The sequence below is a fragment of the Fringilla coelebs genome, assembly GCF_963513975.1.
Source record: "Fringilla coelebs genome assembly, chromosome: 4".
NCBI classification, from domain to species: Eukaryota; Metazoa; Chordata; class Aves; order Passeriformes; family Fringillidae; genus Fringilla; species Fringilla coelebs.
Genome location: NC_140032.1, coordinates 70,797,873 through 70,818,814, shown reverse-complemented (window position 1 = coordinate 70,818,814; position 20,942 = coordinate 70,797,873). Strand labels below are relative to the sequence as shown.

The following is a 20,942-nucleotide window of genomic DNA, read 5'->3' as shown; positions in this document are numbered from 1 at the left end:
GGAGGAAAGAAATAGCAATAATCAATTCTAAAACCTGGCAGAAGTTACAGACAGGTGGAGACTAAGAATATATCTTTGAAATGGAAAGCAGGTGTTTGACCTACCTTAACTCCATCCGGCTTTTTCAGTAAACTCTTGGCTGCTGTAAAATGAGACAAATAATTTCAGTGTCAGGTGTTTCTTGTGAGGTTACCCAGCTGTGCAGCAAACCCCCAGCGCCTCCCTGCTCCAGGTATGTTCTCAGCTTTTATCTTCCCCTTTTGTTTCTCTGAGCACGGGGAATGAAATCTTTAGGAAACCACCAGTCCTTAGGATTATCAAAGATGTCTTTTTCCATTGACTAAAGCTGTAGGTTGACTGTACTTCTACAAGGAGAGAGCTCCTTGGGTGGCAGAGAGGAAATGGAAGCAGGGTGAGGGCAAAAGCAGCAGCTTTGGCTATAGCCATTTCCTCAACTACAATATATTTCTATTGGATGAAAGAGATCGTTTGATATAACTGTGCAAAGGTGTTGTTCTGAGGGCAGGGACTTGGCCCAGGTGTCTGCAGAGCCCGCTGCTATCTCAGCGATGGTACCAATATGCACAATGCCCCTGTGGGGACTTCCCACCATGACAGCATCAGCCTCCTGGTGTGAAAGGGCAGCACAGTTGCAAGGAAGAAAGGAAGGACGATTCGCTAGCGAAGGGTTGTTTTGGAGGGTTGCCGCCTGTGAGGCAATAATAACAAATTCAAGGCTTTGCTTCAGCTTCTAATGAAGAAAACATGCTATTTTCTGAATCACGTTGCATACTGATCAAATTTCTTCAAAATTTCATTTGCCATAAGGTTATCCACGTGCCAGACTTCAAATTCCACCACTTAAAACTGGCATCAAATAATTCAGATTTACTAAATTTGGAAGGCTAACGTGCAAATAAGCACAGCCCAGCTCTGAACCCGAAAACATTCACAGCAGAAATACTTGCTGGCTGACCTACCAAATCCATATAAACTATTCACTAAAGCGTAAATGCTTCATGAATCACTGCCAAAGACCTGAAGAATAACAAATTACACAACAAGCCTGCCGTTATTGGGGTTTTATTGTTGTTTATGACCCAATCTTCCCATCAGAAACTGTTCCACAGCTCAAGTCATAAGAAATTGCTGTTCTATTTATAAGGGAGACAGTCCCAACATGGAGCTCCCATCGTTACTGGCATCCTTATCTTAACAAAACCCCCAAAACTCCAATTCAATTGGACCTCGAACTCCCAAGGCTGCTCAGACTAGCTCCGGATATGGGAGTTACTGATTATGTGGTTTACCTTTAAAGCTAATTCTTGAAATTATTCTTGTGGCTTATTTTTGAGCGACATCTGCATTAAGTGCTCATTTTACAGCACAGAAAATGTAGAATCACCTCAGCAACTGTACAGAAATGACTAATGTCCATTATTGTGTTGTTTACATGACATAAACCCTGGAAAGTGAAGCCAGGTTGATGTTTCTAACTTCATTAATATATCAGCCCTCCAAATGCAGTTTAATCACTATGGCCATCAGCCAACACTACCATTAGACCTCCCACACAGCCACGTCTTACAGCTAAAATGAACAAAAATAAGTTTGCCTGTATTGTGCAGCAGTACCACTGCATGTTTTTATTTAAAGAAACATTAATGTAAATATTGAAACCAAATTGTTCTCCACATCCTTTGGAGATTGGACGCTCCCTGTGGCAATGTGTGCTTTCAGGACCTGAGGCAAGAGGGCCTTAGATTTTACATTAGCACAAATATTGTGGGCACTCCATTACCTTGAGGAATTTATTTAGGGAAAGCAAAGGGAAGGAGATATTTCTGAAACCTAAGGACAAAGAAACCCAGAAGTTAATAGCTTTCAAAGCCTCTTTTATAGCCTTAGCCCTTATAAAAATATGGGAAAACATAAATTAATTCTTACTGACTGCTGTAGGTCCTTTCACTAAATTTGTGCACGAAACTTCTGAGTTCTTTTGATGCCCGACAAAGACTACGTGTTCTATGTAAACAGTTAAATGAGAGGCAGTAAAATGAGGGCACCACAAGCAGTAACACCGAGTATCTCTTGCGTCCCTCGGAGTGCGCCCGGCATGGATTGCTGCGCACTGCTGCACGTTACAGGGCACATCCCGCCACTCTGCTGCCTTTGGCTGCAAGGGATTTTTAATAGTGTTTGCATTCCTCTTTCTTTAATCACAGATACTGCACGCAAATCAAATATTTCAAGAATTTGCAGGAGCAAAGCAATCAGCATATTCTAAATTAAGCCCACAATGAGAGATTTCTTGCAACTACAAGCAAGAGCTAAAAATAAAACCTAAGGCAGTGCTACTAGGCCAGAAAGCAGACTGAAAACAAATGGTTTGTGACAGCATGGAGAAATTAAAGTGATTGAGGACAAACAGCAGCTTGGATTGAGAAGAGAAAAAAGATGTTCCTTTCACGTGCTGAGGGTCTTACCTCACAAGAATTACACATTCCACATAAAAGGAAGAAAAAAAAGGAAAGTAAAACACTTTTATAACCACATCATTATGGACAAATGACCTTCATTAGCATGCTTGGCAATGAAATACAATGAATAAAAAAACAAACAAAAAAAATGTCATCAAGGAAACACACGGGTGGCTACGGTGTAAAACAAGAGATGTCAGGTGAAAAAACAAAAAAAAGCCAAAAACCCTGTCTGCTTTTCATGCTGAAATACTATTTAAAAACTACTTCAGCTTTTTTTGTTCATGGAAGTTGAATTTGATCCTTACATATATGGAGAGTGACAGCTATGAAAAGGGATGAGGAATGATTTGTTTGTTCGATATTTAACAGTAATTCATTTGTACAAGAAGCACAGCCTACAGCCTTCCCACCTTTTAAATTAATTGGCAGACACTGGAATTCATTAAGCACTAACTCAAGGTGATGTAGATGAATGTGGTCCTCTGTGTTTAGGTGTGTGTTAAAGAAGGGAACTTAACTAAGAATAAAATTCTATTTCAAGTACTATGCAAATTGAACAAGTTGTTCTTGCATTCGTGATTATGTAATTTTTTTGGATGAGTCAGTGCTTATTATTATTCGAAACATGCCCAGAGCACTATCATGTTTTTGTCTGTACAGTAATTTATGTTACACTCCAATAGTTACATCACAGAGTAGGAGGATATGTAAAATTACTGATTTTTAAATCTGGTGTTCTATTTCACTTTTCACCGGCAATCTCAAATGGCAAAATGAAAAATTCAACACAGCATCAATATTCTGGCAATTCTACTGCTTTGGACAATTCTCTGCTAAGAGCAATTTTAGCTTTTGCTATTAGAGCTTGTTTAGTGTAAGATCTAAATCTCCAGAGTCATCAGGACAAAACTGTTTCATGAAGAGGAAACAACTCTTCTTACATCCAGCTAGGCACTGCTGGGGATTAGAAAGAAAATGGGGACTCGTGTTACTACATTTCTTACTCCTTAGCAAAGCAATAAAGAAATGAATGTGTACTAATGATATTTTTAATACAGGATGCAACAGAACCATGGAATGGCTTTTCACATATATAAAAATGTGTAAGCTCTAAATGTTGTTTGGTGATACTTGTGCATGTGGAGCTACATGCATAACTCTCAATTTGCCTGCACCAAAATAGGCATGAAAATGCTTCCTGTCTTTGACAGGTAACAATCAAAAAGCAGGGAAGGAGCTCAAATTCGACAGAAAAATCAGATTATCACCTGTAAGAGAATTTCTTTGGCCCAAAGACATTAAATTCTTGTTTGCTTCATCCCAGGAAATAACACGATATATATTACACTTAGACGCTCCTGAACGAGTCCTAGTTAGACCTCAGCCTTCACAGACATTAAAACATAAAGACTGCATCAATCTGGAGCTCAATGAACATACCTGAGAAATTTCTGGTAGCCAGCATTGTTGTCAAAATGGCCCCCTGTGTACACACACATTTTCTCAAATTAGCATCACACTTAGGTAAAACTCCTAATGCCAACACAAAGGAAAATACACGAGTAAATAGCACTAATTACTGAATTAACCCTGAGAGAATGGATTATCTGTGCACTTCCTCTCAAATGCCATGTCATGAGTGCATAAATCTTAATTTAATCTTAATTACACACCTATCAGCAATCTTGATATCCAAATATTTACCAACTGTCAGTATGTAATGCACCAGCCAGGAGTATTCAGAGGCTCAGCAATTATTCAAAATACATAGATTAAAATGAAAGAGACTTGACTATTGTTCTTAGATTCTTTTTTTTAGGGAGTAATAGGAGCTTATTTGTAATGTACACATTAGACAAGTTTAGATCTGCAAAGTTAACATGTCTGGCCAAGAAAAAAACAAAGCATAATTCAGAAGAATAACCTTAAGGATTTTCCTTCAAGAGCACACCTTTAGTGTGTCTAAATACAGAGGATTATTACAGTTTTAAATTATAAACAAAAGCTAAATTCTATTCACTTTCATGGAAATTTTAAGATCTTCAAGCCAAAAGTGGATCTTCTATCAATAGGTCATTTAAGAATAATATTTAGAAAAATTCTGCACAGAGACCATTTGTTTTGCACACTGAACACAAGCACAACTTTTCTTTCTTACCTTTAGTTTTCTTCTTGCATTGAATTTCTTCAAGCAATCTACAGTCTCTTGTCTGTGCATCATAGAGGCAACAGTCGAACGTTGCTGAGAAGAAGAAAATAATGATTTTAAGGCACCCAGCCAGCTGTTTATGGTTTGTTTACTCTACAACACACATATTACAACCCATGGTCCCCAACTTGGGCCTTTAATTTCTACTTTGTCTGACTAACCCATTGTGCTCCTTTTACCCAGCCTTTTCCATGTGTAAAGTCCACTTGAAAAGTCCTGGTGTGGAATATACTGAGAACAGGAGCAAAGTCCTGGATCCAGGAACAGACAGGCAGCCTCTGCTACCTGCAAATGGACTTTTCACAAATCCCTTAATTCCCTGCCTGCACATTTCATGCTTATCTGAATGATCTCTGGGAAATGCAGATGCAAAGCATTATCCAACTGGAAGTTACTTTCCTGCACTTTCTTCTCACTGCGAATTTAAAATAACACTCTAAATTTCGCAGAGAACATTCTGCACAACACAGTCAAGGCAAAGGAGATAAATTTGCAAAAAATCTTACCCCAAGCTGAGATTTCTATAAATACAGACCACTATTGATTGTATCTGTGTAATTATAATTTAACAATTTATAGTTACACAGCTGCATGAACAAGAACAGAAGTTATCCTCTAAACACACTCACTTCATGCTGAAGCAAGCCATAAACTGATTTGTCTGCCAAGTGATCGTGTTGAACCTGTGGAAATTACTTACACAGATCCATGGATGCTTTAGTGCTTCTGATGCTGTGATACGTTTTGCTGGGTTGATGGTGAGCATTTTATTGATAAGGTCTTTTGCTTCAGGAGTCACCGTGTCCCATTCTGGTGAGGGGAACTTCAGAAAAAAACAGACATATGTATATTGTCCTGTACAATCTTTACACCATTTTACCTAAGGATCCACTACTGGATTCAACTAAGAGCTTAAAAACTATAAGGCTCTGCCTTTACCTCAACATCATGTACTACCTAAATCTTGTGTGTTTAACATAATGTGATTAGATGATGTTGCAGAATTCATATGCCACCATCTCATCAGTTCTTAGCTTTTCCCTCTAGGAAAAAATTACAAATAACTGAATAGACAGAGTATGGTACATACATCATAAGCACCAGCCTTGATCTGCTGGTAAAGTCTGTGCTGGTCTTCATCCCAGAAGGGAGGGTATCCCACCAGGAGGATGTACAGAATGACTCCTGCAGAAAATTCACACCAGTGTTAAGGGCTTTCAAGGAACAAACTCCAGAAATTAATTTTGCATCTAACAACCTTGTAAAACAAAAGGCTCAGGAATATCACCCCATCCACTGGGATGGGAAAAACACTGCCCCTTCAGACTGGGGAAAACAATAGAAGTGGGGTGGACAAGGTAACCTCTTATGGGAAACATGGACAATAATGAGCATTTGACATCAGATCAGGAATACTGGATATGTTTATCTAGCCAGAGAACATTGCACGATTCTCCATGTTCTAGGAAAATGCATTTTTTTACTTATGGCTTCATCATGGCTTATGTTGGTGTCTCAAAGATTGTCTTATAACTATTCTCCTGCAAAGCAAATTTGGGAAACTGAAATTTCTCTGCATTTGGTCAATTGGAAATTGAAAAGACCACCTGCTAGTCTGACTGAGATGATTCCCTCTGACTGAAGTGTTTTCATAGATACAACCACATAGTAAGTGTGGGTAGAAGTGAAATAAGCAAACCAGCCCCTGATCTCAGCTGGGGAACTGCCAATTGCCAGTGCCTCAGAACACAGTTTTGAGAACTGGATGATAAATCCATTGCTCTGTCCTCCAGTTCAGAAAACATTTAATTTTGTGGTTTACACCTGCAGATGGGGTACATTGGTCAGACTGAATTTTAGGCTCCTTGTGAACCAAAACTGCATGTCCAGCCACAGTATGAACTGGTGTGTTTACTAGCTAGTGAGGCATCACACACCTGCAGCTATTCTTTGAATACGCTTTCAAAGTGTCTTGTGTAAACATGGCCAAGAATGCCGTGATAACAGAACTTAGTAAATAGTTTTTAAAGAAAGAAGCTTGTAGGGTAACAAAAGATCCAATGACCTCTACTAGAAATTAATACTGAATTTTATTAAATACCTGTTTTCTGATGCACAATATAATATGCCCTAGATATAATTTCTCACCCTTAAGACACTTTAGAGTGGACTGAATATGACTCTCAGAACAACTTCTTACCACATGCCCACATATCCACAGGTTTTCCATAAGGATCTTTTCGTAACACTTCTGGAGAAAGGTATCCTGGAGTACCAGCAAAGCCTGTCAAAAGGCAAGGCAACTCTGATCAAAACCTATATGTGCTCTGCAAAAAGCAAGTGACTCTCATCTCAGCTCACAAGAGCCAGGACAACATTTCCCAAGCCATGGACATGAGCTGCTGCATTTGCCCATTTTTTATGGCACATGACTTAGAGCTAATGCTGATGTTATAGGGGACCAACTAATAAAGCAGAGGGGCAGCTACTGTATCCTTTTTTTTAAGTAGATATATGTTGCACAAAATTAGGCCTACATCTAACCTGATCTTTCCACTGCAGAACTCATTTCTGCCAAGTCATTCCACTTCTGGAAACCTCTTAAAAAAAGTTTACAGGAAGCATCTCTGAAGCAATCTGCCCTTTAAAATTTATATGTTCTTCATCCTTTATTCATTACCAGCAGTGCTGCTTCTCTGAGCAGAACTTCAAAAAGTAGGTATAAACATTACTTTTCTTAGGACACTGTAACAGATAAAAACTTAATGACCATTAACAGTCTGCACCATTTCAGTGAGTACTCTGCTCTTCTAGGCATCTTGGCCTAAAATAAATGCTGGGGAACTCCTGAGAGGTGAGAATTTGGTGGCTTTCATGAAGGACCACATGCCACTTGTGCAATATCACCCTGGATTCCACAAAACTCATGAGAGACTGTGATAACATATGAAGCCTACAGCTACAGAAAAAAAAGAGGCCTTTGCCCCACAGTCACCAATTACTTGTGAGTGGGAGGAGGAAAAGAAGGAACACATTCTGTAAATTCTACTGAGAAAAGAGCTAAAATATGGTCATGAAAAATAAGCTTGTTTTTTGCAGGCTCCTGATATGGAAGCTATGAATTGTTAAGGAGTACTATCACACAGGAAACACATCTTAAGCTCCTTAGAGAAGCTGAAAAATAGATGTTCTAAGTAGCTTTAAATAGAGTGCTGTTTCTTATCCCTGCTTGGGTGCAGTGCTCATTTCAAAGGGGAAGCAAAGTTGTCTTGAGTTTAAAACTTACCACAGCTCAATGAACGTTACTATGCAAGATTTGAAAATAAACTCTAAAGCAAAAATAAGTATAGTACTTAGCTAACCTTATCTCTCAATGAAGAAACAAAATATATCTAAACTGAAATAATTGGTACAGTTTTAGTACACTGAACCACAGAATGGTTTGGATTGAAAGCACCTTAAAAATCATCTTGTTCCAACCCCCTGCCATGGGCAGGGACACCTTCCACTATCCCAGGTTGCTCCAAACCCTGTCCCCGGCCTTGGACACTTCCAGGGATGGGGCAGCAACAGCTTCTCTCGGCAACCTGTGCCAGGGCCTCACCAGCCTCACAGGGAACAATTTATTCCTATTATCTGACCTAAACCTACTCTCAGTTTGAAGTGATTCCTACTTGTCCTGTCAATTAATGCTGTAGTAAAAGAGTCTCTCCCCAATATTCTGAGTGGTTTAGAACAGCACAGACAGAAGGGTACACAGCCTTGATTTCAGTTAAAAAAAAACACAAGTGAGTAGGCAACTGTCATTTATCAGGTTATTTTGTAACTGCTCAGAGGGACCCCCAAACGAGTGTGTACTTTCAGAAGTGCTGCTGCTCCTAGTAACTCCGCTAGCTAAAGCAATTTGCAAAGGTGGAAACTGACTGCGCAGTGCCTAGAAGAGATTGCAACACCTTGTACTCCTAAACTTGTATGATTTCTCCAAGCGTGCAGAGGACCAAGACAAAATCCGTGCTTGGTTGAGCTCAACCTGCCTGACACCTCCCCAGTACATTAAGCACCTGCTAAGAGGGTGGCAGGTTTCGACTAAACCCTGTAAGGCTTTCTACAAATAGGCAAGGAACAAGTTTGTTTTGCAAACATGCAAACCAGGAAAGTATTCTGTTGTATTCAAACACAGGGTTCAAACCAGTTTCCTGCTGAGGCACAGCCATGGTTCAAGCAGAAAAGAGACGACCACACCAGAGGACTACACCAGAATAAAGGGGAATATAAAGAAAAAAGAAAGAAAAGCATACTGATGCAGAGCTATAATTAGAATCAGAGCATGCCATGAGTCACTAAGTGCTGCAGAATCCAGTAGAAAGCAGAAAAATCTTAGAGAAGAAAATGAGAAAAAGTTCAAAATGCCCAGTCCACTGGAGTTCATGTTCTGCCCTGCTAATGCAGTCCTAAAGCTGAAGGCAAGCACTCAGACCACTCTGGACTGCAGAGCAGGTTCCAAAAAAGGTACAGAACCCACTTACCTTATTGACTGACAGAGTTTTTTAAAAAGCAAGACCCCCTTTAGACTACTTGCTTTTCATTGCCTTGTTAACTCCTCCTTACATGTATATTTTAAAGACATTCTGTTCCCTTCTCCCAAGTCCTCATGATGCTATGAGTCCAAACCAAGCATTTCACAAGAACCAAATGACAAAAGAAAAACAAAGTGCAATGTTTCCCAGGACATTGCAACCTCCTCTGTATCACCTGCAGGTACACTACATACAGAAAATATTCCTGAAGTCAACATCAATCTGCTGATTTTTTTCTTGATATGCTTCCTGTTTACCTGATGCTTTTGTCATTGTAACAAACCATTTGTGTTTTGCCTTGTTTCTATTCCACTCCTTTTGTACTGGTCTGTTTGTTGATGTGCAAGAGCAATCTCCTCTGTCTTTTGTGGATTACTGAAATCCATTTATAAAAAGGCTGGATTTAAAACAACAGGCTGGCTTATAAAGCTGCCAACATATGCCCAGTGGCACTGCCTGTGCATCTACATGTACTTACAGCTGTGAACATTCAACCTCCCAACTCACTGCTCAGGAAAACCTTTCTGCTTCTGTTCCAAGCCTACAACCACTTTGTTCCATTGCAAACTGCACTTTTTAGCTACTCTAAGGGAGAATAGGCAGCTGCTATAAATATTTTATTCTGCATGTTTTCCACCTGGGATTTGTAATAAATTTTTCCCCATGCTTCACATCTGTTCAAAGAGGGTGGTACGTGAGACACGTGTGTCACAATTGTACATGCACTATTGTTTAAAATTACCAGTATTAAACATTTTCCACCATTCTCCTTGAGGCACCTATTAACTGTAACAAGTAATCTGTAATTAGTGTCTGGCTACAGCCTCAGGTGCTCAATCCCTCCTATTTTCCCTTTCATTGAAGTCACATTCCAAGGTGCTTCAGAATCAGTTTTTCAGTTGTTTCCAGCTGACAGAGACCTGTTCAGACAAAATGTTCTGATGACTGGGCAGGTACACTCAGCAGTATTACCCTACTGCCTTACTCCTCAGTCATCTGAGGGAAAACCAGCAGTCTCCCTCCCAGGTTCTACACCCCTATTTTCTGCCTCTAGTTACTCAGGAGAAAAGGGGAGAAAAGGGATTGTGTGCACATCAGTCAAATTTACAGGCTGATGGAAGGTAGCACAAGCCAGGAATGAGGAAACTCAGGTTTTTCCAGGGTCAAAAGTCATGCAGCTGCATGTTCCACTCTGGGGTGAGAGTGGGGCAGCTGGGGACACTTAACCACTATGCTGAATAAATGGTGAGGGAAAAATGGTATTTACTTACCAAACCAAGCCTGTTGTTCTCCCTGGACTTCTATAGCCAATCCAAAGTCTGCCAGTTTGACTGCTGCTCCCTTGGATTTGCTAGCTAGAAGTAAGTTCTCAGGCTTTATTCAGAGAGAGAAAACAATTGAAACAAAAAGATAAGTAAACATATTTTAGACAGTACTCTGGAAAAGAACAAATACTCAGAGGAGTGAAACAGAGAAGAAACCCATGAGTTCTTTCCATGAAATTGCAAAATTTGTACTTCCCATTCTTATCTGGAAAGAACCCCCAGGCCTGTAACCTGCCTTCATGAGCTCATGCCAGCAGGACTAAGGACAGGGTGAAGAAGAGAGCCAGAAGGGGCATATGGAGCTGTGACACCCGCTGGTGTGACAAGGCTGGTCAGAGATTCCCAAGAGCTCGTTACTGGAAAAATGGGGCAGCAGACTCCCAAAGGACAGGGACTCATTGACGACTAGACTAGCCCATGGAGTTTGCAGGATCAGGCATCTACAACTGTCAAACAGAAATGTTTGGCATGACATCCCAACAATAACAGCCCTGTGATTGTATTTAGAGGGCAGGTGTATTTACATTGCAAATCTTTCAGCAAAACCAGCACACCCACGTTTGTGCCTGCAGAGAACTTTTCAAATAACCATGTTAGTTAGTGAAAGTTCCCACCTTGCTTTTGTTCTGTAGGCTATGTCGGTCACATCTGAAATGAAATGCTAAGGTACACTCACACAATTAAAGGTAAAGGATTCGGACATAACAATTGTGTTCATTCTACTGTTCATAATGAATCCTTTTAACACCAGTTAGTAAATACATTAAGTGGCAACTGCCCAAAGACAACTTTATTGTATGAATGTTTGCTTTCAAAACACAACTAAAAAGTACTGTAGAAATCAACAGATTATTTCAGAGAACTGTGATAGCGTTTTCTTGCCACATCTGTCTTTGCAGTCCCCATGGTTTTAAAAAAAGGTTTTGTTCTACGTTTACAGAATAACAAAACCTGACTTTCATGGGTATTGCTGTGACTCCTCAGAAGCAATGTCTGCAGTGGTCTCTGACAAGGGACTTCACTATGGCCAGGCTGGTGCTGGGGCCCCAATCCTGCAAACTCTTCAACACGTATTCCAGGTTGAACCCAGGAGCAATCAGATCACTTCCAAGGGACTATTTATGTGATGGCAGTTAATCCCACCATGTACTGAGGCTGGAAACAATTAAGATCATAAGCCTCTTTCAGCAAAACCTATCTTTAATACATGTCAGGTATCCAGCAAAATATGCTTGAGCCTAAGTAAGACCTCAGCCACGGTGATACTTCTATTAATTAACACTACAACGGCCCCTGACAAACTCTTGAGTCTAAAGGTGGCTTGTTCCCCTCTCACCAAAGGAACATCTTTTCAACAATTTACCAACACTTCTCTCACTCCTCCCTTTGTCGCTATGTCATAGACTAGACAATATTAACAAACTTTCATCAATAGTTACTTGATGAATCTTCTATTTTCAGTCTTTTAACATCTGAGATGAAGAGCCCTCAGAACAAAATCCTTACATTCACTTAAATGATCAGTAACCACCCCAACTACATTACGTGAAACACTGAGTGCATAGCTGAGGACTCTTCTCTAGTTTAATCAATGCAATGTCACACTCCTTGCCATTTAACAACACTAATTCAACATACAGTCACATAGTTCTGCAAGGTTTCCTCTCGTTCACAGTAATTGATTCCTGGAATGCTGTTCTTTTATAAGCCTCTTAAAGCAACGGATGATCCTATTTGGTTGTGACCTTCAGGCAAGCCAAAAGCAGTGAAAAGCCTCATCCTTTTGGATCAAACACAAGCACTACCCCACCAAGCACATACTGCTTTCCCAAAAAGTGATTTTGTTCAAAACACTGGTTTTGTGTTTTCTGACGCTGGTTTGGTTTTTAGTTGGCTTTTTGGTTTATGTTTTCCTCTTGGAATTGTTTTTTTTATTCCATTGCATGTCTCTTCTCTGCAGAAGTACCACTTGAACGGATGAGTATGTTCCACCAGAATTCCTGACTTACTCCCATGCCAAAGACAACAGGCTTTTGGGCCATGCCAAGTGGGACTGTGTGCTTAACCGACATGCAGCAATCGTCTGAGGCTGGCCAGAGTCACGTGGGTGATTACCATGCATTAAGTGGGAATGAGCGCAATTACTTGGGAAACATTAACAGCCCGTGCAGGACTCTCCGGATTCGGTGGTGTCACCTTGTGCTCCCTGGCGATGGGCAGCAGCCAAGCATGCACAATGGCACTGTTAACTGCTAAAATTACTTACAAATAAATTAACATGACTGATGCCATGCTTTTCCAAAGGTCTTTAATCCTCTTAAGATACCAAGTATTTGAGGCTCTGCGTATTTTTCCTTGAATATACCTAAAGCAGCCACTCTTTGGTGGAAGGTAAGCAGGTCTTAACCACAAAATCACAGAAGTTTCACAAAAGCAGGAAGGCTACGGCATGACAAGAACTGGAATCCCTACCTGCAAGGGCACTTTTACTAGCTGGTAAAGCTAAGTTAACTTTTTTCTGGGTCTAAGATCCACCACCATTCTGACTTATACCAGTGATTACAAACAAAGCAGCAACAAGCACTTCTGCAGGTCATAAGAGGCTGCAAAAGCTCCTCTCTGTGTGCTACTGAATCAGGCTAGAAGGAAAGTTAAAAAAAACCAGGATCATCCAAAATCTCCACATCCCCAAGCATGCCATCATGTTGTTGACTGAGTTATTGGAAAAAAAATCCATCAAGTTTTGCAATTTAAGGATCCATGCCAGCCCATAAGCACCTTCCACATCTTGCCGTTCCGCTCCTGGCATCTTCTTTTCAGCACATGGCGTTCTGCTCATATTTCACCATAGTCTTTCATTTAATTCTTTGGGTTTTCTGGCTTTTGCCACAAAGCTGTAACTGAAGAAGGATGGCTTTCTGCTTCCTCAAGTTTTCACTTTCCCAAATGAAACCGGGCACTACAGCTTGGCAGAAACATTTTTCTCACACTGTTTTTTCAATTCATCCTGGATTTGCCAGAAGAAGAGATCCACACATGGTCTGGAGCAGGCAACAGCTGGATTTAATGCATTCCCAAAGAAAAAGTTGTTTTGTGTGAATGCATAAAAAGTAATCGAAAACATCCCTTATTCCGTCAGCTTGCATAGCTACAATCCAGGCTTTTAAAGTTCCTTTTGATGCTTTAGAAGCATAGGATTGCATGTACAGCGTGGACAAGAACCACTGGAGTAGCCAGACAAATACGACATCGTTCCCTTTAAACTCATTCCATGTTACCCAGCTGCCATGCAAGATTTAAAAATTGGACAGAGATTTGTCAGTCTCCTCTTGTACAAACGTGACAAAGGAAAATCCAGAAGTGAAAATGAGTAAAAAATTTGGCGTCTGCATCTTCGAAACTCATCCTGCTCTCTGAGCTTTTGGGGCAAACCCCTTTGTGTTCCCTTATGACAACAACATGGACCTTATAAAGTCAGACAAGAACAGTTTGTTTGGGAGTGAAAGTTGCCAAAAAAGGTGACACCATTCTGATTCCAACATTATTATTCATTATAACCACTAGAAACTCTTATCCTAGGAGGAAATTTCTGCTCCTCGGAACTCTTTCAGGAAAAAACTGAAGCCCAAGAATCTGTGCCACGAGGGATTAGTGTGTTTTGCTGCCTTAGTGTACACACCATTTTTTTCTCTGCCTCATGAAGGATCTGATAGTGCAGACTTCCATTTGATTTCAAAATAAACCATCTTCTTTTCCTTGTGGATGGCAAAGCTCAGGTGCCCCAAAGGCAAGCCTACTACGAGTTCTGGGACAGCCTTCTCTCTTGGAGTCTCACAGCAAAAGAAAATCACCTAGATTTGTTTCTTTCCTTGCCAACGTATTTTAAAGGCAGAGAGCATTCCCCCAGAGATGCCTCCAGCCATTTGAATATGAACACAGTTAAGAAAGAGGGAGTGCTCTTTCAGCACAGAATTTTCTTTAAAAAGGTTTCTATCCCAATGTTAAAGCTTATCTGGAAGGAACTGGACTTCTCAGGTGAGTGTGGTGAGAACACTGTAGAAATTCCTGGTTTTTAAAGATGTTTTGTACTCCAGCCATCATTTGCAGGAGAGAGAGGTCTGTGTGCCAGCGACCCCAGAGCAGCTGGCTTCTGTCACTATAAAATGCACAGCATGCAAAGGCTACTGTGCTTCCCAAGAGCACTACAGATTCTGCTGATGAGACATGGGAAGTTGCCCTCACTCCCTGTCCCAAAAGCTCTGGATGACAGAAGAAGACCATGTATTTGACAGATACACACAGTGCCTGAAAAGCACCTCTTGTTCTCCCGGTACTGCCAGGTGCTGGCCAGCCAGGTACTGGCCAGCCTCGAGCAGATTCCCTCTGGTGAGCACGAGCTTGTTCTTGCATGTAGGTGAAGCCGAGTTAAAAACAGATCAACCGAGAGGAAAAACAAAAAGAGGGAAGCATTTACATTTCGGCTGCTGGCGGCCCTGTGGGGCAGGATGCTGCTCCGGGAGGGCGGCGGGACAGCAGCACTCACCTTGAGGTCGCGATGGACCACGCCCATCTGATGGCAGTGCAGCACGGCCTCCAGGATCTGCTGAATGCAATGACTGCATGCAAACACCATGGGCGCCCGTTAGTTCCAGCACCGGGCGGCGGGGCGGCGGCCGAGGGCGCGGCCGGGCGTGGCTGTCCCGCCGCCCGGCCTGCCCTGCCCCGCTCGGAGCGCGACGGCCTCAGGCTCCGCGGCAAGGGGCTGCCCTCAGACACAGGCGGCGGGGCGGCTGCCTTGGCTTCGCTTACAAATTAACACCAATGGCTTTTTTAACCATAATTTTGAAAAGGAAGAAATTTTGCCGCTAATTTAAGGTAGTATTAAATATTTGGCATCCTCTGTGCTTTCTCCTCCTCGCTTATTCAGAGCCTTCACAGAGGCACTGAAGAATTGCAGAAACGGTTAGAAATGGCAGCGACCACGGAGGTAGTCCCCAGGCCCCTCCAAGCCAGGAACTCCAGGTCAATAATTAGCTCCTAGCCGCCTTAATTTAGCCGGCAATCAGCGGCACTTGCCTGAGGGCTCGTCACAGCCGAGCGCAGCAGCGCGGCCGCTCCTTGTGCCGCTGCCCGCCGGGCCTCAGCGCAGCCGCGGCGGTCACATCTGCAAGCTGACACACATCACAGCCAGGGGTCACCTCCTGCCCCGCACAGCCACACACGGACAGCCCCGGCACCCGGCACAGCGGGGGCGAAATCCAGCGCCTCGGCGAGAGACGGCGTTTGGGCAGCCGTTCCCCCTTTTGCCATGATGTATGTTAGGCCTGTAGACTTGCACGCCGCAAAGAGGCATCATGCATTATCGGCCGGAGCGGCTGGTCCGAGGGTGAATAGGATAGGCAAGGGAACATCGCAGACATCCCACCCTCTGCCCCTACCCAGCAGAAAGAAAACCCCAAAATTCTTATATCCAATTGATGGGCACCAGATACTGACCTTCAGGTCTCTGTGAACTATGCCATTTAGATGACAATGATTAACACTTTCTAGAATCTGCTGTATACAATGACTGCAAAGATACAAGGGCAGAATGGAAGGGAGAACATTTTAAAGGCACATAATCACATTAAATACAAAATAAAATAAAACTTAAAAGAAAAAGTTTAAGAACAAAAACAATTGTACACCTCTTGACAAGTCTTGATTGCTGTTTGAACTGGAACAACAACATTGCTGACATATTTCCAGCTCCAACACATCCAAAAAACGAAAAACCAAAACCAAACCGAAAAAGACATTTAACATGGAACATATGACACCTATGAGACAGAATCATCAGACGGTATTTTCATTCAGCAGTATGGAAGCTTTTTCCAGTTTCCAAAAACTGCCACAGGAAAAATAAAGTGGAGGCAGTAAAACAATTATTGGCATGTTTTGGTTTTCTTAATTTTTGGTGGTGAAGTTAACATTACAACAAGGGTTGAAACAAGAAAATGGTCAGAAATGAGATGATATACAGAAAACAAATGAAACAAAAGAAGTCAAAAGCTAAGGAAAAGCAAAACATTTTTAATTTTGAATTTAATGGTTTCCTTAAAACGATTAGTAGTATAAAGCCAAGTAATTCAAAAAGGCGGCATGCAGTTTCATTTAAAATAGTGTCCAGCTCCAGTTTAATTAGGAGTCACTCAGAGAGTGAAAATCCACATTAAACATTAAGACAAACATTTTAATTTGGTGCTTTCAGTAACTGAACTAGCACCTATTTCCCCATACCCAGGTGTGCAAGTTTTGGCCAATCCAAAAAGCACAACTAAAATATTAATATTTTAGAACACTGGAACTTTTCCAGACATTTTTTGGCACCACAATAGCTTAGCATTTTTTTTAAAGACATCGTTGTGGCACAAGTAGAGTGATGATAAGTAATATGCAGTAGTCCAGATGCTGCTCATCCAAAACCTTTTGACCATGGAATTCAGAAGGAATGGTCATAATCAGTAACTGGAGCCCAAGCCTGAAAACCCTTTCTTAGGCAAGTAGTTCACAACTCACTGCACGGTTTGTCTGAGTACAGACTACTGGCGTGAGCAAGGGCTTGCAGGAGCAGACCAGTGTGACAGTCCTGGGAGAGGCATCCACAGAGAACAGCAACTAGTGCTAGAGGGATACACACATACACACACTAGATATATCTATAGAGATAGATATATATGTATATATATAAATACACAAAATACAGAGATGCATCATAACTACATATTTCACTTAGTTGGTCAAATTTCTACTGAAGAAATAAAATGTGTGTGTGTATATATATATATTCTATATATATATATATATACACATATATATGCATAGCCCCTTCCAAAACATCATAATTCTAGAACAGAAGGAATCATCATTGTAATTTTTCCTTTTAATTCCCAACTACCTAAAAACACACAAGGACAACATATACTGGCCTTTGGCATCAATATTGGAAATTTGATTCAATCACAGAGGGAAAAAATTATTTGATAAATTTTTCAACATAGCTCCTCTTCTTCCACCCCACCTAAACCCTACTGCTGTTTTCTCTTCTACAGGGTGTTTTGCTATGTGTTGTTCTTTATTTAAATGCCTAAAGTATTAATCCTTCTACCATTCCTACAGATGCAGTAAGATCTGGAAATGGAAGCTTCCTAATATTCAGAGTAACTTCTTGTCTGTTCATTCTTGTCCTACTACTGTTGTTAGGAGTACTTTATTCTTTCCGGTCATCTCCCAATGATCTCCAAATGTAAAGGCATAATTTAAAATTCCAAGTAGTAAATATGTATTACTGGGGGTGTGTTTGTAAACACAGAAACATAAGGATTCTTTAAATTTACTTGGAGATCAATTAATGTGAAGAATGTGGTGGTAGAACATATTTTCTTTAAAGTAATTGACCACAATGTTTAGGATTCTCAATTTTATGACAATATTTAAGATTTATTATTATATGAGGACAAACATGAGATGAGTGGCCCTGATACTTTATGCAAGCAAATTATGATAATTGTCAACTTATTATTCAAGTTTTTCAACAAGCACTTGCAGAAAATTGCCAGAGATTTCATATTTGAGCTCAGACTATGAGACACATGGTATAATTGCTTATTGATGAAACACAACAAAAATTTTCTAATCGGAAAAGGAAATTAGCACTTCTGGACCAAGAACAAAAAATCATATTTAATGCAAAATTCTTTTAAGATCAACTTATGCTTCCAGCTTGGATCAGCAAATTTAAGAACCCATGGATGAGATACTTGAACTGTTATGTCCAGTTTGCAGAGGAAACAATGGGTAAAATTTTTATTAATTGAGATCCAATTTCAGCTTTTTCAGATCAGCAGACACCAAGACTTCCCATGACTTCTCCACCACAGGGTCGTGAGCTCAAACTGCCAAACTCTACCCTTCCAAGTCTAAGAGAACTCCTGGAAAAATCCTAGAGTCTCACAGACTGTGCTGGGAAACTGATGCCAAACACCAGGATATATTTAAGTAACAATTCTAGCATTATCAAAAGCAATCATTAGAAAAACAAATTACTTACCTGGCATCTGCTTCACTATAATACTCTCTTGCAACTATATCTTCAAACAATTCACCTCCAGTGACTCTGTTACAAAAAGCAAGATGGGGAAAAGGAGATTTCAGAAGTGAAAATGTGCACCTTAAATTAACTTGACAGGAAGAAGTCAGACAGGACTAAGTGAAATATTTGTACAGAAATGCAAGAGGTTTTGCAGCAAGGTGCAGGAACTAAAGTGGAAGGTTTGTCCATCCAAATCATTACACGAATAAAATAGATGTGGTGGAAGTGCAATCATAAATAGTAAATAAAAGCCCAGGGCGGCAGCATATTGGGCAAGATGCCAGACACCAGTGATGGATGTCAAAAGGAAGGAGTAAAACTACAAGAATAAAGGGAACTGAGAAGCCAGGAAGATTGTGGCTGAAGCTCAGTACAGTTCAGGATAACTTGAAAATTGCAAGATTAGGCAAAGGTAAGAAATGCTAAAACACAACAATGCTAAAAAAGGAAAAGAGTCTTTCAGTGTAGATCAAATCACAACAGAGGTGTACCCAGGTGCCAGAGGGGCTGGCTTTTTGTGCTGTGGCTAGAAAGAGCATTACTGAGTGGGAAGGGAAGTATCAGTCGAATCAGTACCTTAATCAGTTAACAACAGATTTTTCCTAGAATTTTTTCATTTATCTTTGGGGACAAAGTAGGAATAGCTAGCTAAAGCACCACTGAAAATAAGTTATGTACAAGGAAAGAACTGCATGATCCTGGGACCAGTAACAGAAGTGGCTGTGCATCATTGCATACTCAGGAGCTCACTGTACAGTCAGCGGTTTAATAGTACAAAGTGGTTAAAAAGCAATAAAACTGTTTTTATATCCCAAATATCACAGTCCAGAATGAGCCCTGAGCAGGATGATGCCACAATCTTGGATTACATCTGGAATAGGGTGACAGCAATGTAAAATCCCTCCTCGTATTGTACCAGTTCTAGTCACTCAGATTCAGAAAAGGGAACTGGATGTGCAGCACGAACAGCTACCAGGCTACCCAGTCACTCACTCATCAGATCCCCTCAGAGAAGCAAACCCAGTTTAGCTGGGCAAAACAAAGGTTAAGAGGGATGAAAATAAATACTTAAGATGAGCATTAGCCTAGATCTCCCTAGAGTGGAGTTGTAATGGATAATATTGGCACAATAATACATGAGCGTACAACACCTTAAAGTAAATATAAGGTTCAAATCTGGAGAAGTTTTCTAGCAATCCTTGTAAGATGAAGATTCATGAGCTTTTCAGTAATTTCAGAACACTTGTCTGCCTATGTCACAAGAGAGGACTCGTAGCACAGGAAGACCCTTTCTGTAACATTTCTCTCCTATGGTATAGGCTGACAGGCTGGCACAGCTAAATGCAATTCTTTACATGTACAGGTGCTTACATAAATAATTCCTAGATGAAAGTTCAATGTTTGTATTTCATTGCTGGCTATGAAAGTGAATATTAGCACACTACATTTCCAACAAATTCCCAAACAGAAAAGCTTGAGTGCTCAACAAGAGACTTAAAGATTGAGATGCTTAAAAATCTATACTACAGTGAACACAATTAGTATTGAATACAGTTAAGTTTATTAGGATTTAAAAATTCAAGGTGAGAACACTCAGAATGTTCAGAACTGTAACATTCACTTGCAAACTGCTGTACTAGCACTTTGCAGAAGAGCCCAGTTTTCAGCCACATTAAATGATGACAGAAATGCCCTGCTCAAGCAGCAGCCCAGCTCCTTTTTTGGAGAAGGCCAGTTCAAGAACTTGATTTTCATGATTTCATTTATATTTGGGTTACACCATCCTCTTTCTGAGTTTCCGTCTTACTGACTCTTAACATAGAGATTTTCAGGTAACAGAACGCTATTTTGTACAGAAGTCTGGAGCAAAATCTAGAGGATGTAAAGTAGCTTGTTGCCTAATTTGTATTCTCGTTCTGCCTTCTACCCTCCAGAGACTGGCTTTGGTTGCTGTAGCACAAAATGTTTGATTGATGCATATTTTGACAGTCTTTCATAACTCCTTCTTGCATATATATTTGTCTGCCACAGTTCTGGTAAAGAGGAATAATTCTCACTTTGTGATGAATGAAAAAACAAAGCATCCTTTGATCTTACTCTTTCCTAAAACACTTCTTTTTGATCCAAGCTAAAGAAAGAAAACAAGAAGACAAGAAGAGAGTATCAAATTGATGTTTGCTCTTCTCCAGCACGGAAGGGGATAGGAAATCTAACGTG

At 40.7% G+C, this 20,942-nt stretch overlaps 1 protein-coding gene across 18 annotated transcripts in view; it reads right to left on the bottom strand.

Annotated features, from left to right (window-relative positions):
* Positions 1 to 20,942, bottom strand: part of CAMK2D (calcium/calmodulin dependent protein kinase II delta) — a 120,829-nt gene that overhangs the window by 27,851 nt on the left and 72,036 nt on the right. For 12 of the 18 annotated variants that reach the window (XM_084204133.1, XM_084204123.1, XM_084204134.1 and 9 more), the window contains exons 6-14: positions 18,684 to 18,749; positions 16,091 to 16,163; positions 10,541 to 10,643; positions 6,893 to 6,976; positions 5,783 to 5,877; positions 5,393 to 5,515; positions 4,642 to 4,725; positions 3,924 to 3,966; positions 105 to 142 (exon numbers count right to left, since the gene is read on the bottom strand). In XM_084204133.1, coding sequence (XP_084060259.1) covers positions 105 to 142; positions 3,924 to 3,966; positions 4,642 to 4,725; positions 5,393 to 5,515; positions 5,783 to 5,877; positions 6,893 to 6,976; positions 10,541 to 10,643; positions 16,091 to 16,163; positions 18,684 to 18,749 — 709 coding nt within the window. The remainder of the gene's footprint in view (positions 1 to 104; positions 143 to 3,923; positions 3,967 to 4,641; positions 4,726 to 5,392; positions 5,516 to 5,782; positions 5,878 to 6,892; positions 6,977 to 10,540; positions 10,644 to 16,090; positions 16,164 to 18,683; positions 18,750 to 20,942) is intronic. The other 6 variants (XM_084204135.1, XM_084204137.1, XM_084204125.1 and 3 more) reach the window with 1 other exon arrangement.